The sequence below is a fragment of the Aythya ferina genome (genome assembly GCF_964211825.1).
Source record: "Aythya ferina genome assembly, chromosome: 14".
Taxonomy (NCBI): Eukaryota; Metazoa; Chordata; class Aves; order Anseriformes; family Anatidae; genus Aythya; species Aythya ferina.
In genome coordinates, this window is record NC_140312.1 from 10,404,458 (window position 1) to 10,423,339 (window position 18,882).

An 18,882-nucleotide genomic window follows, 5' to 3' on the forward strand; every position below is an offset into this window, starting at 1 on the left:
TTTTACAAAAGCCCGGCTCTGCAGGTGTTTTGACCCATGTTGTTTCGCTCGTAATGCTCAGCAGATGAGGACAGATGGCCAGGTGAAGACGTCTGCCCCGGTGTCCTACCTGCAGCTGGCCCTGAGCATCCCCCTGGTGAGGCTGCCAGGAGCACACCATGAAAACCTGCTGGTTTTCTCAGGTTTGCTCACCTTCCTTGCTGCTTCCAAAGTGCTTGTGTGCTTTTCGGCTCACTGCTGGCACACTCGTGCCACTGGCTGCACCAAAAAGCTGGGACCTTGTTTCTTGTCCCTCCCCCGGCTGTTTTGGTGCAAACCTCTCGGGTGCGATGGGCTACGTGACTTGTCAGGGTGGGTCTGTGTGAGTGTGCAAAGCCTGGAATGGGGCTCGAGCTTTTCAAAGGGAAGTGTTAAATGTCAGGCTGCAAGGCTGGCTCTTTGGCACGGCAGAAGAAAGGCTTTAATGTCCTATTAAGTTTCGTAACATCCCCTTCATCTGAAATTTCTTTGAGCCCAAACCCAGTCTGGGGGCGTAATGAATTCAGCGTTCTGCCTTTATTAGACAGCTCTGGCTTCTGCAGTTTTGTAAACATCCCCAAATCCACGTGGCACTGTAGTAGCTGTCTGTCAGCTGCCTATCTCCAAGTGCCTCTCAAGGGGAAGAGAAAGCCTGGATCCTGCTCCCAGTCACAGGGAAAAAGGGATCAAGGTTCAGATCCCAGTCTTGTTTATGGGAGGAAAACTCGCCCTACGTTGGGATTGGGTCTCAGTTGGTGCAAGGTCAAGGTTTTGAGTGCCTGCAGGGACAGAGCCTTGTGAGTTCAGTGCTGCCTGAGCTGGTGGTCCTCCCTGCAGTGCCCATTTAGTCACAGGGTCGGGATTCATTATGAGAAATTGCCTGTTAAAAATTAAAACGTGGGTCAATAGTTGTAAATCGGGTCACTGAGCTCACGGAAAAATAATAATAAAAAAAACCAAACAAAACAGCCAACAGTGGCCAGGCTCATCGCACAGCTACCTGGCATTGTGGATGTTCTCCAGGAGCTCTGGTGCTGCTCTCAGCTGACGTCTGCTGAGCTGGGACCGTGCAGGTCCTGCCCCACGTGTAGCAGGTATGACAGTGACCCGCGAGGAGGCAGAGCCGAAAGCTGGGCGATGCAGAGGTGTGTCGTGGCCAAAAGGATGGTTTTCAGCAGCAGGCTGGTGGAAAAGGGCTTCCCCATGATCTGATGGGCTTGCCTAGAGTAGGAAACGTAGAGGGAAGATTTAGAAAGTGGAGCTGTGTGATGGAGTCTTTTTAAAGCTGCCTTTCCTGGCTGCGGGGCTGTTTGCTCCAGTCCAGGTTGCTGAGTCTCAGAGGGGTTCTTGTTGCTGATTTGCAATCGCATCTCTTTCTTTAATAGCTGAGATAGCAGGTTTAGGCTGTTATCTCCTAGGAAGACTCTAAAATAGGCACCTAAAAACCCGGCACATTTTAAGAACTACCAATGCCTTATAGCACCTCGACGTGCATTTAATTTGGAGACAATTCTGCAGATGTAGCACATCTCGGCAATTGTTTTCTCCCCTTTTTGTGCTGTTAATAAGGATGCGTGGAAACAAGAACGTCATTCATTAGGGATCCTTCTGCTCCCTTCCTCTCGCCTGTTCCTTACCCGCTCTCCTGACCCTCTCTCCATGGCACACGGAGACCTGGCTGTGTTTCTGCAAACAGAGGGGGTAAATGTCTGGCGTGGTGAGCCAGCCAGGGCTTCTCACCAGTTGTTGTGCAGTGGTTTAAGATTACCACGGTGGGATCACCCTTGGTTTGCATGGTCTCTACATGCAAGCTCCGACACCTCTTCCCCATAATTTCTGCACCGAGCCTTTTTCACAAAAGCTCTAACCTGAAACCTCTTGCAGGATTTTTTTTGTTGAATTAAAACAGCTACTAAGATTTTTTTTGGTTTCCTAGCAGGGGAAGCTGTAGCTCCCTGGGCTACCTGCTGTAGGAGAAAAACCAGGCACCATATGCAATGTAGCTAGTGCTCGCTCGGTCTCAAAAATGCCGAACGAGGGGAGAGAATTCGTCCCACCAAACGCCCACTAAGCACATTTTGAAAATCTGGTTTCTCAGCCTTTCAGGAAAGGAGAAGCAAAATCTAGCTATGTTCTTCTTGCCTGCTGGAACCGGGCCCTGTTTCATGAAATTAAATGGCTAAGGAGAAAAAAAAAAATATATCCAAGGCAAAGATGCTATTCTCAACAAAGGGAACAGTATATGCAACAGCTTCTGCAGCATTCCTGCAACATGATGTCTTTCCTTGCAGGCTCTCAGTTAGGGATTGATTGTCTAAGCAGAGAATTGCCCGATTCAGAAAGGCTTAAGGCACACTTCATGAACTGTTTGCTAAGAGGATGAATAGATGGGCATGTGTGTATATAAATCTATAAATCATGCCTTGTTCTGCCCTGAAGAGGACAGCTGAGATTGGATTCTTTGTCATCTGATTTCGTGTTCCCCGGGCTAGGGATAAAGGCAGCAGTGTTATGCACATGGGCTCAGGATTCGATGCCGCGGCTCCGGAAGGACAATGCGTGGAAACCAGGAGATGAGGTTTGTTGTGAGGGCTGGGGCTCACACAGGGAGCAGCAGCAGCCACGCAGCCCTGGTGTGTTCACCTGTGCAGAACAAAAGGCTTTGCTTGTCTCTGTCTCTCCGTGGCTGCTGGGTGGCCGTGCGCAATTCCCTGCACAACCCGGGTGTGACGGGTCCAGCTGCACAGAAGTGTGGGGTTTGGTGGGCTCTGCTCTGCCCCCAGCCCCTGCCAGCCACGTGCAGAGCTGCCCCGCAGCCCTTCCAGCCACGGCTTAGTGCTGGGTGGCTGGCACAGCGGCATGGGATCCCCCGGGCACAGAGCTTCACGCTTACAAATTAACTGTAAGCCACCAAGGGTCAGCTCCCTTTTGCTGTAATGTGTTTGAAAGGACTGAGAAGATTGAACAAGAAGTGAAAGATTTTTTTTTTACCCTGACAGTTTTCTGGGTCATCCAGCATTCCTCCATTCTCTTCCCTCTTCCTTCATTTCGAAGGACTAACTCCCAAGTAAAGGCTTAAAAAGTTTGTCCCATGTTTGGGAGATGTCAGAGGTAGCATATAAGGTGTTTTTTTGTGTGTGTTTTGTTTTGTTTTGCTTTGTTTTGTTTTTACATGAGCTCTTAAGCTGTAAAATATTATCAGCTACTGCATTTCCAAGCGGCCTTTCAGTCATTGCCCTGCCTGGGGAAATGAGTAACAGGGAGAGCTGAAAGCACGGGCAGAGGTCCCCGTGTTTGTGCTTCTCACTTGTCCTCCCCTCCCCAAATTGCTCCCGGGGGCCACTTGGAGCTGTCTTCCTGCTTCGCCTGCCACAGGTGACCTCTCCTCACTGCTGGTTGGGAAAACTTGGTCTTTTGGCCTCAGGGGAGGTTGGTTATCTGTCCCAGACGTCTCCCAGTTCTGGCACAGCAGCCTTGGCAGGAGCATGCTGCTTTTCAAAGGCCACGCTTACAAGAAACCCTCTTGCCAACAAACGTAGACAGTGGGTTTTATTTCCTCTGAATGGGTGCTTTCTTCTCTCCGAGGGGATTCCTCAGTCTCCCCAAACTCCTCGTTTGGTGGTTAGGTTTCATCAAAGTCATCTTCCTTCCAGAAATGCTGCTTCTGGCTAATGCCAGGCCATCGACGCGCTGCATGGTGCAGACAAAGCCAAATGTCATGGGCTGGCGAGGCGGCTGGCCCGAGGGATGGAGAAAGTTCTGGAAATGGGTACCCGGCCTCCCGGCTGCCTCGTGACCCTTTGCTAAATATGGGCCGCCTTGCATTTAAAAAAAGCAGAGGGGATGGGAAGCCTGGGGGGGTTGCTAGTAACAGTTGCAGATGTTAGGCGCTGGGTTTATTTGTTTGGATCTCCCGAGCACACTGTGATCCCAAACTGTTCCGCTCTGCCGGGAGGAACTGGGTGAACCAGCAGCGGTACTCTGAGTCCTGCCTGGAGCGGACGAGTGTCCGCAGCTCCCGGTTCGCACGTGCTTCCTCTCCCCCCAAGGGTGGCAGCCCCTCATCTTCATCACCCCTCACCCTGAGAGCCAAACACGGCTCCTCCTTCGCCAGGCACTGCCTCTGTTCCCCCCAGCAAATAATAGCTGTTCCCAGGTCTGGGGTTTTTGACCCAATGTTGCTTGTCAAGAGCACATTTCCATGCAATATTTGAGGTGTGGGAAGGGGTTTCCACAACGGTCTGTATTTATCTTCTGCATAGCAATGTTTATCAGAAATGATCCTCATTTTCTGAAAAGCTGCAGTTCGGAAATCAGCAGCTTTCCTGGTAGCGTTTCCGATTCCTCATGGTTCTGAAAATCATTCACCGCCTCCCATGAGCTTGTGACAGGTATGCTGGGGCTGTGTCCTGGGAATTTCTCATCGTACTGCCAGAGATCAGCCAGTTGCATCCAAAACCAAGTACTTCTGCTTTTCTTCCCTTATTAAAATAATAATTTTCCCATATGTAACGTTCCTCAGATCTCCCGTACAAACATCAGCTTACCCTGCTGCTAGGCACAGGCTCATTTCTGCCTCGCAGACGAGGAAGGCAAAGCAGGGAGCAGGTAGCACACTTGCAAAGGTCACACCAGCAAGCAGCAGCAGGGCGAGGGCTGTAACATAGCAGATAACCTGCTCTTTCCCTCCTGCTCTGGTCAATGCCGCTCAGCATTGGCAGTCCAAATTAAGAGATTATAATGCATAATCCACACCGGCGTGCCAAGAATTCTCCAAATCGTATTACACTGTCACATAAAATGATGACTCATTCGATAACACAGCCCACAGCCAGTTCCTTTATGTTAAAATTACATGGACAAGACTGGGTTTAAAAAGAAAAATGAGGGCTTGTTATGTGTGTAGCGAATGCTGAGCTCGAGATGCTTTCTTTGAAAGAAATGGGGGGGGTATTTTTATTTTGGCTGATGCTGAAGGAGCATTTGTGAGCGTGTTTGTTGACAGTGGTGCTTGGGACCAGAGATGCTGACATTCCACTAACAATAATAGGAACTGCCTCTGTTCGTTTCTAAATTGGAAATTCTTCCTTACATGGGCCCAACCCACCCGCCGCCCCCGGCGAAGGAAAGGGCATTCGTCTGGGACTCGCAGATGGAGCATCTCCCAGCAGAGCTGGTGCCTCTGGGACCACGGGGTCATGGCCACGGGTCCCTCATCTCCCTATGCCCCGTGCAAAGGGCAGGGAACGACCCACGGCTGATGCTTTCTGGTTCCCCGGACAGCAAGCACCGTTCTTCTACAGGGACTGACAGCGCAGCAGAACAACCAGCCGCACTCTTCCCAGAAAAGATGCTTTCCCCGGGTCTCCCCATTGATGCTTCCTCCCCGCTGGCTGCTCCTCGCTCCTCCCTGCAGCCTCATCATCCTCGCTGCAACCCTGACTTCTGCCCCGTATGTCTGCCTCTGCTTGGTGACCATGCTACTGCTCGTACCAAAGCTGTTTGGGATGTGGCTCGTGCAGGTGATTCTGTACTGAGCCCTGCCGCACATGGTGTCACCGTTTCCTCTCTCTGCCTGGGCTGCAATTCCTGCAGCCAAGGAATCCATCGCCGGGTCCTTTTTGCCAGCGATGCCCACATGTTCTCTGGCTGAGGATTTCTCCGGCTTCTTGTCAGAGATTACTCTTCCATATGCTGCACGACTGGCACATATCAGAGCTGCTTCTGCATTTTGAATACAGAAATGCCACCAGGGCAGATGGGCACTGCAGCTTCTGAAGCCTCAGAGGGTTTTTTTGACCACGGGATGGGTCCAGCTCTGCGGGCTGCATTTCCCTCTCTGCGTCAGATCCCATGGGTCACCTCTGCCCCAACACCATTCCGCCCTGTCTCCCAGAAAATGTGCTTCAATCTCCCCAGCTTTGGGTAAATAAGCCTCACGGCAGCCAAATCTTCAGCAGGCAGTAAGGGCTCGGATCAGGAAACAGCTTCAATTGCTGAGCAGTCAAGGCCAGTTCAAGAAGCTCTTTGGAAGGTGCATGTTTTCCTACTGTCACGCTGGAAGCTTCTGCTTCCCTTGATTTCTTAAAGGGAAAAAAAAAAAAGAAAAGTAAAAGCCAGTTTCTGTGTGACCTGTGGGGACCCTGTGCATCCTGTGCTAGCGCTGAGAGCAGGGGAGGAAAGCAATTGCTTGCAGCAGTTGGAACGTGTGGGTGGCAGGACGGCTTCGCGCCGTGCCGGAGGACGCTCTGTACATGCATCCCTCCTAACCAAATACCTCCCGAAACGTGGATTATGGGAATTCAATTTTTTTATTTATTCTCCTCTCTGAGTAGGAGCGAGGCTCGTTAGTACTCTCATCCCAAAGGTGAGGTGCAGAGGCTGGGAGGTTGTGAGATGAGAGATCTGTATTTAGCAGTCAGACCCACTGCCTCCCCGGGCAGTCCCCGAGCCGCTAGCTCGGGGGGAAGGAAGCACGAAGGTGCCAGCAGGAGTGGGATTTGTGCAGGGGGAAGCACGTAGTGCCATGCAGCACAGCTGCAAAAACAAGCTTTTTGCTGTGCCTGTGTCAGTAGGAAAGCAATTCTTTCTGTGGTGCTGCTTGGTGTGTTCATACTTGTTGAAGAAGGTGTGTCCCATGTCACCAGCGTGTGCCTCAGAGGGACCGTGTCCTGTTCCCTGCTCTTCTAGGTGTGGTGGCATTTGCATGCTGGAAGAGCCTTGTGGGCTCATGGAGTCAACTCACATATTTTTCCAGGGTATTTCTTGTTTGCAGTCGCTGACAATTCCCAAGGAGCTCCTGCTTAGTAGGAGAAGGAGAGGGAGAGCTTGGGGTGAGACGTGATGGAAGTGGAAGTGCTTTGGGTGGTCTCAGAGCTCCAGACAGCTGGGGCTGAAGCAGAAATGGATACTCTGGGTGTCTGTTCAGATTTAGAGTCACAAAGAAAAGAAAAGAGAAGAACTGAAGGCGCAGGGGTGTGAAGCCAGAGCGAGAGGTGACAGTCCTGTAGCCGTGGAGCAGCGCTAAGTGCAACTCCACAGGCGAGTGTTTGCAAGCCACGGTCTGGCTTCCACAAAATGATGGAGATTTGGAGAAGCTCTAAAGATGGCAAAAGAATAAAGTGTAGGTATGGGATGAGAGAGGTTTTCAGAGGAGCTAAACTCTGAACAAGACAAAACCAGACGGTTTGAGAGAGGGAAGCACCCAGCAGCTGGGGCTGCTGGCCCCCGTCGTGTCCCCCATGCAGCTGCCCTGGGAATGGCAGGAGCTTGTGCCCCGCCGGCACAGGGGGGTCGCTGCCCCGAGGGGGGGAGATGGACGGAGCTGTCAGTGCTTTAACTCACTGCTGCTGGAAGAGACGAGCCTGTCATTATTTACTGCCATCTGTTAGCTACACGAGGCTGACAGCTGATAACAGCGATACCTTACAACTCACATTGTCCTTCATCCTAAAAAAACCCAAGCCCCCCAAGGGGTTTGTACAGACAGAGCGACTCATTTGATGCTCTAAGGAGAGTTATAGCTCAGGCTGGTATCAATCAGCGGAAATCTAGCTGTTCTTTGGAAGTAATTTCCATCTCTGGAAACATAACATTGATGAGTATGTTTATGTGTTACCATTCAGTGCAGCCCATTCCATCTCCTGAAAGGCCTGGGCTGTTTACACGGGTACAGGAGGGTTTGAACCGGATCCCTGTCTGTAACAAACCCTAGGTGGAAGTCATCCATGTTTGATTCAGAAAGAAATCTGTCTCTTTTCTTTTTTGTCCCAGATTTTAAAGGCCTGGGTTGCGCATCCACACACGGTAAGCTTTAGAGGCGAGCTGGGAAGTAGATGTCTTACATCCATCTGTGTAATACAGACTGCCTTTTGGATCCTTTTCTCTTGCATGGTATTATCCTGAGTCAAATTTGGAGGGGGGAGGAGAGGGACACAGTGGGAGAAGCAGCAGCACAGCATGCATGGCTCAACACAGCTGGACCCAACACAGGTAAGGGGCTGGGGCTGCTCCGTTGCAGAGCTCTGCTCCCGAGCCTGCTGCTGGCTGATGGGGTGACCTTGTACGTGTCTCCCGTGCCTCAGTTTCATCACCTGTAAAAAACGAATAACGTCACTAACCTTGTCTGCAAAATGGTTTAATACCTAGTAATAAAAAAACACTAAGAAAGAGCTTGGGTGCTATTACTATTTTATGTCTGTGAGTGAGAATGCAGGTATTAAAGTGAAGGACACCTCTGGGGGTCATCCTGTCCCTTGGTCAACGCAAGGGTGAGAGAGGGAAGGGGATTTCTTCAGAGGAGCAGCCATCTGCCAGGCTTACAGAAGAGATTACTGAAGTGTGTTGTCAATAGTTATCAAAGCTTGCTGGAGCGGAAATAATTTAAGCATGCTAATGAGCCTTCATTTGTGGGCCCCTGCTCTGGACAGTTGGCTCCTCTCTGCGTTTCTGCAGGCGGAGCAGTGACTTTGCATCGCCTTTCAGTTCCCGCTCCGTGCCACCTCCCAGTTCTCCTGTACTTTCTCAGTGTGGTTTCTGGGGAAGATGAAGTCATCCTCACCAAACTATTCCTCGTGCTTATTGTTTGGCGTTGTGTGGAGCGGGTTATTTTAACAAACTCCCCGTTTTTTACGATGCGGAGAACTAGGAGCGTCGGTTGCATTCCTGGAGGCTGCCTCCACGTCCTAAGGATGTGCATTTCCATGTCATTGTCTTCTATTTTCGTCTCGTTTTGGGGGGGAGGAAGGGCTGGAACACCCTTGGGAAAGGCAGCGACCGCCTCTGGGCTGCTGTGGATGGGGTGTGGAAGGAGGGACGTGGCGTCACGCAGGGCACATCGCTGCCCTGGCAGCCTGCAGGCAGCTGCGGAGAACCCCTCTGGCACCAAGGCTCAGTTTCAGCCCTAAAATAACTACCACTCCCCGCTGAGGGAAACCGCTCAGGATTAGGCAAAGCCTCACGATCCCCGCTGTGCAGTGAAATGAGGACTTTCCCCTCAGTGCTCAGCGTGGCGTCGCTCCCCTCCTCGTGTCCCCGAAGGGCAGTGCCGGCTCCTGCCCCGTGGCACCGTGCCTGGTGCTGGGGGCAGGCACAGCGGGAGCCATATGCTAACCTCCGACGGCAGCAGATGGGTGCAAGCGCTCGGAAGAACAGCTGCTGGTGTCTCGTCCGATAATCCCGTGTTTAACACCTCCATATGGTGGCACAAAATCGTGGAAATTAGGTTTTTCTGCCCCCCTCTCATCTCCTGAGCCGCGCTTGACCCGTTCAACATGATCTAGGGATTGAAGGCTTGTTATTCCAGATTATTTTAACTGCAGTAGATCAGAGCCTGATCTCTGCCAGGCCGCTGAGCTGCTGGTGCTCGGCTCTCCCCCCTTCCACTTTACGTCCCGGGACATGACAGAGCTTGTGCAGGTGACTTCTGCCATGGGAAATGCCAGCATTTACGTGACCCCACACTGCAGTTTCCCCCCTTTTAAAAGCAAGCAGGCAGAGCCGGAAAAGAAGGGCTTGGCCGCATCACCCCTCAGTAGGGTCAGCAAGAAAATGGACCCCCTCGCACTCCTCTAACAGGGCTATGAACTTGATTTATGCCTGAGACTGAAAGATGGAAAAATCTCAAAGCTGATTTCACCAGCACTGGGTGTCCTTCGTCACCATGCCATCAGTGGGCTCCCAATTTGCTGGCCTCAGCCCCCAGCCGTGTCGGGGTGGTGTAGGGCGCCTCACCCAAGGCCACCCCATGAGGGGACGAGGAGCACCCCGGTCCTGGGACCCTTCGGGGCAGCACCCCCAGCACCCCCACAGCCCCACAGCCCCAATTTATGCTTCTCCCTGAGGCACAAAGCGGGGTCCCGGGGATCAACCACCCCCCTCACAGCCGGGGCGGCCCCACAACCCCACAGCCCCGGCGAGAGGCGGGGGGACTCAGTTGGGCTCGGATGGGCTCGATTGGGCTCGGTTGGGCTCGGTTGTGCCCCGGGTCGGGGCGGAGCCGCTCTATGGGGCGGGGGGCGGTGGCGGCGGGGCCGGGCCGGGCCGGGCCGGGCTCTGAGGGAAGCGGCGGCGGCGGCGGCTGAGGGAGGAGGGAGGGAGGCGGGCGGCGGGAGGCGGGCGCTGTCCATGGCCCTGCGGAGCTCCGGGCTCCGCCGCGCCGCCGAGCGGAGGAGCGATGGGCAACACGGTGCACAAGACGCTGCCAGGTACCGCCGGGGCCGAGGGGAGGGCCGGGGGGTGGCCGAGGGTCGGCTGCGACCCCGGGCAGGAGCCGAGGGTGGGCGGCGGGGATGCTGCGAGCGCCGCCGGGAGGGGTTCCCGCAGCCTCCCTGCCTCCGCGCTGAGCCCTCCGAGCTTCGCCTTTCCCCCTTTTTCTTCCCCTTTTTGTATTTTTCCGTGCAACTTTTTCATGCAGGAGGACGTTGTGGCGAGTCACCGGAGGAAAAGGGTCAGGAGCAGGAATATTGCCGAGCCTGCCCTGGGCTCAAACTGCCCTTGGGGTGTTTGGTCCCTTTTCCTCCTCCAGCTCCCAGCTGCTGGGCTTTTGCCTCCCGTGCATCACGGAGGCAGCTGCCCGCTGGAGATTCAACAGTTTGGGATCGCTGAGCCCTCGCCAGCCCGTGCCTTCGCCCAGTTTGCTTTGCTTTTCTGCTCTGGCGGAGCTCCTGCCTTGCATCCTTTGTACTTCGGGCTCCCCTGAATGAAAAGGGTATTATTAAACTTAGTTGAAGGGGCACGGGGACCTATTGGACGCGCACACACATGCCGCCCTGTAAGCAGCCAGGGAGCTGAATATAGGAATAGAGAGGGGAATGGCTTTGCATTTGGATGTGCCGTGTTTTGTCTTTGCAAAGAGAGGGTACTGGGGACCCGCAAGGCACAAAAGAAAGCTTCTGGCTTGCGGGTTTGCTGTGAACCTGTGGTTCGATTTTTAGTCGCGAGCTCATGCATCTTCTGCTTTCCATTGGGTGTAAATGGGAAATCTGCTACTTTCACAATACGGAAGTTTGCATTTTTTTAAATACCTCACAAACCGGCACTGTAAGGAGTGCATGACCTTGGAGCAAATTCATTTCGTGGGGCAGCTTTTCAGCTGGAGGCAATGTCAAGGGACGTATGCAAAAAACCCGAGAGAGCCAGGGCTGTATCCTCTGGTCAGGGGAGGTTCCCCTGGTGAGGCTAGACCTTCCCAAAGACAAAATACCTGTGCCTGCTGGCCATGGGATCTAGCCGCGAGCTGTTTTACAGAAGGCTGAGTTGTACCAGCCCTTCTGCCTGTCGCTAGAGCGGTATCTCCTCAGCAGCCTCCCTCTGCACAGCCTGACACACGTGAAGTTAAAAAAAGGGATGACATCAGTTGCACCGCAGTTGTGCGATGAAAGAGTTCCTAGCGGCGCTTCTAAAAGTTGGCGAGAAAGAGGAAAAAGTTTGATGGAAAAAAACTTAAGGCTTGATTTATGCAGACCTCCCAACTCCAGCGGTGTTCTGGTGGCCTAGAAATACGCGGTCCCGTCCTGCCAGGTGGAGACCGTCTTCGGAGTGCTGCTTTGCTGGGGATAGTCCCTTGGCAAACAGCGGTCACATTGCGCAAACCCACGCAGGACACTTGAGCATTGTTGGCTAATGTGCTGTAAGACGCCGGGAGCGTGTCTCTTCCTCAAATTCAGCCGTGTTCGGTTCTTACGGGGTAACGATAGCCAAAAGAAGCTGCTCGCCTGTGACTGCAGAAAAGATTACGGGCGTTTTGCAATTTTAAAGCATATAAATCTGTTTTGTCTAGTTGGACAGAGTTCAGCAATTTTTCATATTGATCTTCTTGGGTACATTGTTTGTCTTTCATTAGCCAAATGTCATCAGGGAGGGAAGCAGGTTTAAGGCTGTTCTTGGAACAGTCATCTTGAAAACTGTAAAGTTTTTCCAGCAGACTGAATGGTTGGATGAAATCCTATTTATAAATGCTATGGCTGTTGAGAATTACTCAAAGATAATCAATCAGAATTAAGTCTTTCCTCTTTCTTTCTTTCTTTCTTTTTATTTTTTTTTTGTCCAAAGCGCACCTTTTCTTTTTCACCCTGGCAGACTGAGCACTGCATTTTCACTCTTGTTTCAGCTGACAAAGGAATTGCTCTCCCCTGCCCTATGTGCGTCAGTGGGTTATTTATAAACAAAAATAAAACTCCCCCAAACTAGTATTTGCCTACCTGTTGCGTTAAGATGATTAACTGTAGAAACCTACAGATGTCGTTCCCCTTTTGTTGTTTTGTTCACCATAAATAGCTGAAGGTGGAAAATGCCTTTCCTTTCTGATCAGATGTAGAGGAAGTGTGGAGGGACCTTCATCCTTAGGCTCCTGAAAAAGCCGAACAATCAACAATTCAGGTTTTCTATATAAATGTAAATACTCTCCTCAAACAGTGGAATTAATTTTTAAATCCTGTTGAGCGCCGTTCAACTCATTTTTACATACAGATTTATTCAAAGAGGCTTTCGGCGCTCGTTGCATCTTTAAATCCTTTCTGCCCACATTTCCATTCAATGGCAGCGGAGCACACAGCATCGACGGGGCAGAAATCTGTGTCGGGAGCTTGGGAACCCCGCGCTTGCCAAGTATCTCATGGTTAGCACACAACGGGTGAAGGCATTGTCAAATTAGCAGCGAGGTTTCTACCCAGGGTGGCATTGAAATGAGTAATAGGCCGGGGCTAATGAAAGGCAGCTTCTATATTTGAACCGGTTGAGGAGGCACTGGAGTGGAAAGGAGCCGAGATGTGTCAGATGTGCTTAACACCGGGCCCCGAGGTGCTGCTGGAAGTCGCTACTGCGGGACGTGACATGTCCCCACCAGGCTGGCCGCTCCTCGCCCTCCGGCAGCTCCCTGGGGAGCCCAGGCCGGGAGCTTTTATTGATTTTATTGCCTCCCTCTCCTTCACCCCCCTGCCCATTGTTCACGCTCATTTTGCAGGCGGGTGGTTGGGCAAGAGCAAATTTGGGGTATTGAGGCGCGTTGCTTTCCTATCTCCTACAGTTGAGAGATAAACGAGGGGATGTGGACGTGTCCCAGCCTGCGGGCCGGGCCGATGGCAGCGATGGGTGCACTGCGTTGTATGGCCCCCGTTGGATGCTTTATCACGGCCCCATACAGGAATTGCTCTCCTGGGCCAGCTCGTTGATGAGCAACTCCCCTCCGCGCCCCAGCCCTTGTGGGTGGCGCGAATTTCTCCGTGCCGATCGCTTCCCTCCTGTAGGGCTGGCGGCTGGACGAGGGCAGGAGACTCCGCGGTCCTTGAGGACAAGCAGGCTGGGAGAGGTTAAAATTCCCCTGACCCGGAGAAGCCCTTACATGGGGCTGGGGCTGGAAGGAGATAGCAAGGAGGAACATCTAGGGAGCGTCGGGAAGCCGAGTGGCCTGGTGGCACAGAGGGGACAGCTGCGGGAGGGCAGGGGGCACTCGCCGGCCAGGGCGTGAGCAAAGGGCTTTGCAGTTGGGATGCAGTTGTTGATCCTGGCCCAAATAGGGCCATTGGTATTTGACAAAGGAGCCAAATTCCCTTTTAAGAATCCGGCTGGGATCTGGTTGCAGCGCTTCTCCCACTGCCTTCCTCACAACTGCAAGGAATACCAAGTATGAGTGGCATTTGGGTCTGGCAAGGATGGGGGAGAACGGGGCTTGTTCTGGGAGAAATGGCTTCGGTTTCTGATTTTCTATAAATTATTTTGCATTCTTGCGAGCGATGCTTTTAATAATTAACCCTTTCTCAGCAAGCCAGAAATCCCGAGTTTTGACCTTTCTCGGGCTGATGCTCGCACCTCTCAATCAGCTGCAACACGGCGAGGGCCAGGGCAGCGGGATTTTTGAGGGTAAAAGCTGACATTTCTGTGTGTCCTTTTCAGTATCCTGATGCCTGTTGTCACAACATATGTACTTCTTTTGAATGAGAGGAGTGATGAAGTCCATTTAGCGGGAAGGGACCTGTCTGCCTTTTGCAGGGGGTAAAATCACATTTACAAGAAGCATTTTTATTTAGGTTTCTTCCCTCGTCCCCGCTCCCCCTTTAGTTGCTTGTGATCCACTGTAGGAGGAGTTCTCGGCGTTGCGAGCAGGGAATCAGCTCGGTAAGGTTTCTGGTTTGGTTCCAGTTTGACCTCAACAAAACTACAAAATAACACTTCAGGTTGTTCTGGTTTGAGTGAAAAAGATATCTGTGCAGACCAGTTTCTGCTCTGCCTTTGGTTCAGCTCCAAGATTGCAGGTGTTAATCCTGCCTCGGTACCAGCCCCATTTTGCCTGCTTTCCTGCCTCTCTCAGTCTGGGAGTCGAGCTTTCTACAGTCTGTCACTGATTTTGCTGCTGACTCCCTGCGTCACCCCTGAGCATCTTTCTCATACGGTGCCTTGTGCTTAAAGGAGGCAGGCAGCGCTGCTCGGCTCACATGGGTGTAGGAGAGTTCATTAATTAACATGCAGACGTGAAGCATCTCCAGGAAAAAGGTCGCAGAAGTGCAAAAAAGAGATTAATTCACTGCTTCTTTTGTAGCTTTCTGCTTTTCCACTCTTCAGAAGGAAACCTGTGAAACCGCTTAGCCTTCCCGGTGATTTAGGGCTGGAACTGCCTGATCGTATCCCGAGGACTATCTTTAACCAGCCTTGCGCAGCACATACCCAAAAATGTGCCACAGCCAACTGGCGTGATTAATTCAGCCCTGCCACTGGATCCAGGCTGCTGAGACCGTACAAGCAGCAGCACCCGAGCCCGGGAAGACATCACCTCTTGTGGAAGGCAGTGCTAAGTGGAGCTGTGTGTCATGCCCCGTGGCCGGTTGCGCTGTCAGACACACGCAGCGCACTGCCAAGTGTGTCATTAAGGCGAGAGCTTTAAGGAGCTTTGTGCGCTCCTTCCTTACGCTCTCACGCTGCACCGTGGTGTCCAGGTGCCTTCGCTTCTCTTTTGTTGTTTAGAGAGGAATTGCGTTACGAAGAGGTAGGAGTAAACGGCACTTTCTCCTCTTTTATTTCCCCGGATAATTGCCGCTGGTAAGAGGGAGCTGCGCGTCACCGTCTGACCCCGGTGCAGCTTCCCACCTCACACCTAAGCCTGTGGTTGCAGGCAGAGCTCTTGGAGAGCCCTCACCGCAGGCAAAGGAAATTGCTGCTTCTCAGCACAATAAAACCTGACAACCTATGGAGGTGCTTAAGTGTGTTTAAGGTGTTTAATTTTAGGCAGTCAGGTCTGAATGTGCAAGCATTAATGTTTACTTGACATGAAAAGGATGAGTCACTCGGCAGCTTATGCCGTGCTTTTCTTCCCATTCTAGTAAGGATCCTCCTCGCGCACCACGTTCAGTGACTTCTCAGTTAGGAATGAAGATAAGCACCTTGCTCCTCCTTAGCTGCACTTTCGGACAGCCGCTGTCCTTCTGCACAGGTTGCCTCGAAAGGGAACATTTTCTTTCTCGTCAGCATCCCACTCCTTGCAGAGCCCATCTGTGCAGGTTGGTGGCTAACATCAGAGCGGGCTTTCCTCAGCTGGAGCACTGGGGTGGGTTCGGGAGGGGAACAGGGAAACAAATCTGCTGCTCCCAGCAGGGGGATGAGCAGGGGCTTCTTTGCTGGGGTGGCTGCTTGCACGGTGAGACGTGATGAGGCCAGGTGTGATCCCCTGAAATGCGTGCCAGCTCTCATCTCAGCTGCCTTGTGGTGGTTTCCATCTCTTCTTGAGTCCCCAAATGCCTCGTCCCCTTCGTTCGTCTCCTTTCTTGCTCCCCAAGCTCCTTGGCTTGCCGTGCCTGCTGTTGCTTCTTGCCGCAGCATCCAAACCTCGGGGCTGACCACGCCAAGCACCTTCCCGGCTCCTGATGAGCTCCGTGGCTCCTTTGGGGCTCCTGGCGGCACGGCAGAGCTGGCAGAGCACTTTGCAGACCGTACCCACAGGGCAGATGCGCGTGGGGTTACCAACAACTGCAGGAGCTGGGAGCCCGAGGGGCTGCGGGAAGGGAGCTGCCTCCAGGTCCAGTCTCGTGGAGGCTTTTCTGTCCGTGGCAGCTGGAGGCAGCTTTCCTGCAGGAGCATTTCCATATTTTGTTTTGCCTTCTCACGCAGGCAGTTTCTCCACCCTTGCCCTTGGCATCCCTCGCCTGCTGCCTCCTGGAGGGGCCAGCCCTGTCTGTGGCCCACGTGCCTGATTTGGTGGCCCTCATGCCCTTGGGTCGTGCCACCTCCCTGCAAACCTCCCCATCCCATCCCATCCCATCCCATCCCATCCCATCCCATCCCATCCCATCCCATCCCATCCCATCCCATCCCATCCCATCCCATCCCACCCCATCCCACAGCAGACTTGGTGTGGAGGAGATGCTGTTCTCTCTGCGTTGTTCCCCATCTTGTGGTTGGCTCTATTTTTTTTTATTCCCTATATGCTAAAAGGCACGAATCACTGGCACGGAGCCATCTGCCTGAAAGCCCTACCCCCCCGTACCTGTGGCTGCCCCGTGGGCTCAGGCCCCAAGTGCTGGCACATTCAATTCCTGGTGCCTGAACAGATGAAGCAGGGCTTCGGGGCGGAGGGAGGGAGGGGAAAGTGATTTCTTGCCTGTTAATTTGTTTTTCCCTCTGTGTCCAGGGAGATCTCTTCCTCTGCTTTGTGTAAGCAGGGCTCGCTTTGCTCCCAGGAGTTTTTTTTTCTCCCATTCTTTCAGACGTCTGGCCGTGGAGCAGCTCAGAGGTCTCCCACCGCGAGGAGCAGACCCCATCCCTTTCCCTGCTCCTGCAAAACCCTGCCTTTTTTTCCTTTCTCCACCCGCAGCACTGGCATAAAGAAACCGAATCGGAACATACGGAACGACTTCTTGCTCGCTGCTGGAATTACCCAGGAAGGCTCTGTAAAGAAAAGCCATTTAACTGCGTTTCAAAGCTTTTCAGTACAGCAGGGAAATCACATTTAGGGTTTTTTTAAGAGCTACTGCTTCTTTGAAGGGAGAAAAATGGATGCGTTCGTGCTTGTAGAGTTGGGTACATGCACATAACAGGTTTCTTTTTCTTGTTTCGCTGGGGATCTTTACATAATAATGAGACTTCTGGATTTTAGGAGTTGTCCTCTTTTAACCACCCATTTGTCCGTGACTCCTGTTTTCCTGTGATTGCACCCCTGATGGCATCGTGTCTTACAGCTACATGGCAGAAATAAGTAGGCCACATAAAAGCAAACCTCTGTTTTTCGTAGCCTGTATAATAACGCTGGGAAGGCAGTCAAGAGAGAATTTCCCTGAGCGAAAGTTTTCCATCAGGTCTCCAAATGTCACAGAAAACAGTTGTTTGATTTTTTGCCCTCCTCCATAACGTGAACGTGAAGTCTGCCAAGCCCTGCTTGACAAGCCGGAGATAAAAGATAGAACAGCCCATTTGGCAGCAGAAACGAAATAATTTCATTCAGGTTTATCTCTCTTTCCTCGGCGATAACTGACGCCGTGGCAGCAGCTTTTCTCAGCCTGTTATCTGTTGTGGTCTCACTGGGACACCGGCTGCTCGGCGTGACGCGCTCGGTAGCTCACCGAGTGGAGTTCAGGAGTTATCTGCTGGGCGCGATGCTAAGGTTGGAAGCATAAATCCTAATGAGGGGAAGTGGCTATTTCTTGGGGCCTTGGCCTTGGCACGGTTGGATGGAGATGGTTTTGGTTAACGGAGGAAGCCCGAGCAGAGCTTGAGGTTGGCATCTGGTGGGAGCAGCGGGGCCGGGCTCCCCGTTGTGCCTCAGCTCCGGGCTGACCTTATGGGGCAGGAAAATGATCTGCTGGGGCTGGTGTCCTGACGGGGGGCAGAAGCAGTGCTGGGAGGAGGAGGGGACCACCGGGGCTGCGGCGCATTACGGGTTTTTGGGAGGAGGCAGGACTGGGCTCGGAGCACGGGCTTTCCAGATGCCAGCTGGATGATTAATCCCAAAGCAGAGACTTGGTGGAATAGGGAAAACTGGAGCCATCTGGGTCACTGGAGGTCTTAACGAGCAGGTTTGTTACTCACCCGCTGGGAGGGACATCAGTGGGGCTGGGCCCATGGGGACGAGGGTGGGCTTGGAGCCACTGCCGGTATCTGCGCCCAGGGGGTGCCTCGGCGAGGGGCTCTTTGGCGGTGCTTTCCCCAGCGTGTCGTCCAAAACTCCCAATTACTTCATCCTGCTAAGTGAAAGGGTTTCTAAGTCCAAACCCTGAGATCATTTACCAGCTGGCTGTTGCTTCACGTTCGGTGATGAGAGCATCACCCGGGGTACTGCGCGGTGTCCATTGTGCTGGCTCACAAAGCAGCGCTCACTGCCGTACGGCGGTTCATGGGGACAAACTTCACAAAGTGCTTAAAGGACCTGACTTCTACCTGCCAGTCTGCAGCAGGGTTTCTCCAGAGCATGGCAAACGCCACCGTGTGCCAGCAGGGCTGGGGACACGGGTGCAGGAATGGGCCCGGCACAGCGAGCCCGCTGCCAGCAGAGGGGCAAAACCCAAAGGATGAGCATCGAGAGCAGACGTGCGGAGAAAGACCAAATGCCGTTAAGTGTCCAGAATCGATGCCCCGATTTTGGGTGTTGTTTGCAGCAAGGTCTGAGTGCCAGACCCTTTGGGGCAGCCGTGGTCAGAGCACACTTGGATCGGTGTTTGATCCGTGGGGATGCTGTGGGGCTGCTGGCCTCCCAGCGACCGGCTCGGCAGCTGCCACCTTATGTAGGAAAACGTCTCTCTCGCCTCACCTTGCAGCCTCAGCTCTTTCGTGTAAGACCTTTTGCCTACATGGAGTTGTGCAGGACGAGAGATTTTTCTGAAACACGAACGTCTCCTTCCAAATGAGCTCAGTCGACTGCTTACGTTACCCGCTCCGGAAAGGCAC

The 18,882-nt window shown here is 52.9% G+C and overlaps 1 protein-coding gene across 3 annotated transcripts in view; it reads left to right on the forward strand.

The window, feature by feature from the left end:
* Nucleotides 1–18,882, forward strand: part of NEURL1B (neuralized E3 ubiquitin protein ligase 1B) — a gene marked incomplete at its 5' end in the record, with an annotated part of 117,338 nt that overhangs the window by 75,243 nt on the left and 23,213 nt on the right. The window contains one exon of one of the 3 annotated variants that reach the window (XM_084536137.1): nt 10,122–10,223. The exons of the other annotated variants lie outside the window; for them this stretch is intronic. Coding sequence (XP_084392263.1) covers nt 10,193–10,223 — 31 coding nt within the window. Of the gene's footprint in view, nt 1–10,121; nt 10,224–18,882 lie in introns of those variants that run through there. 3 annotated transcript variants of the gene reach the window in all.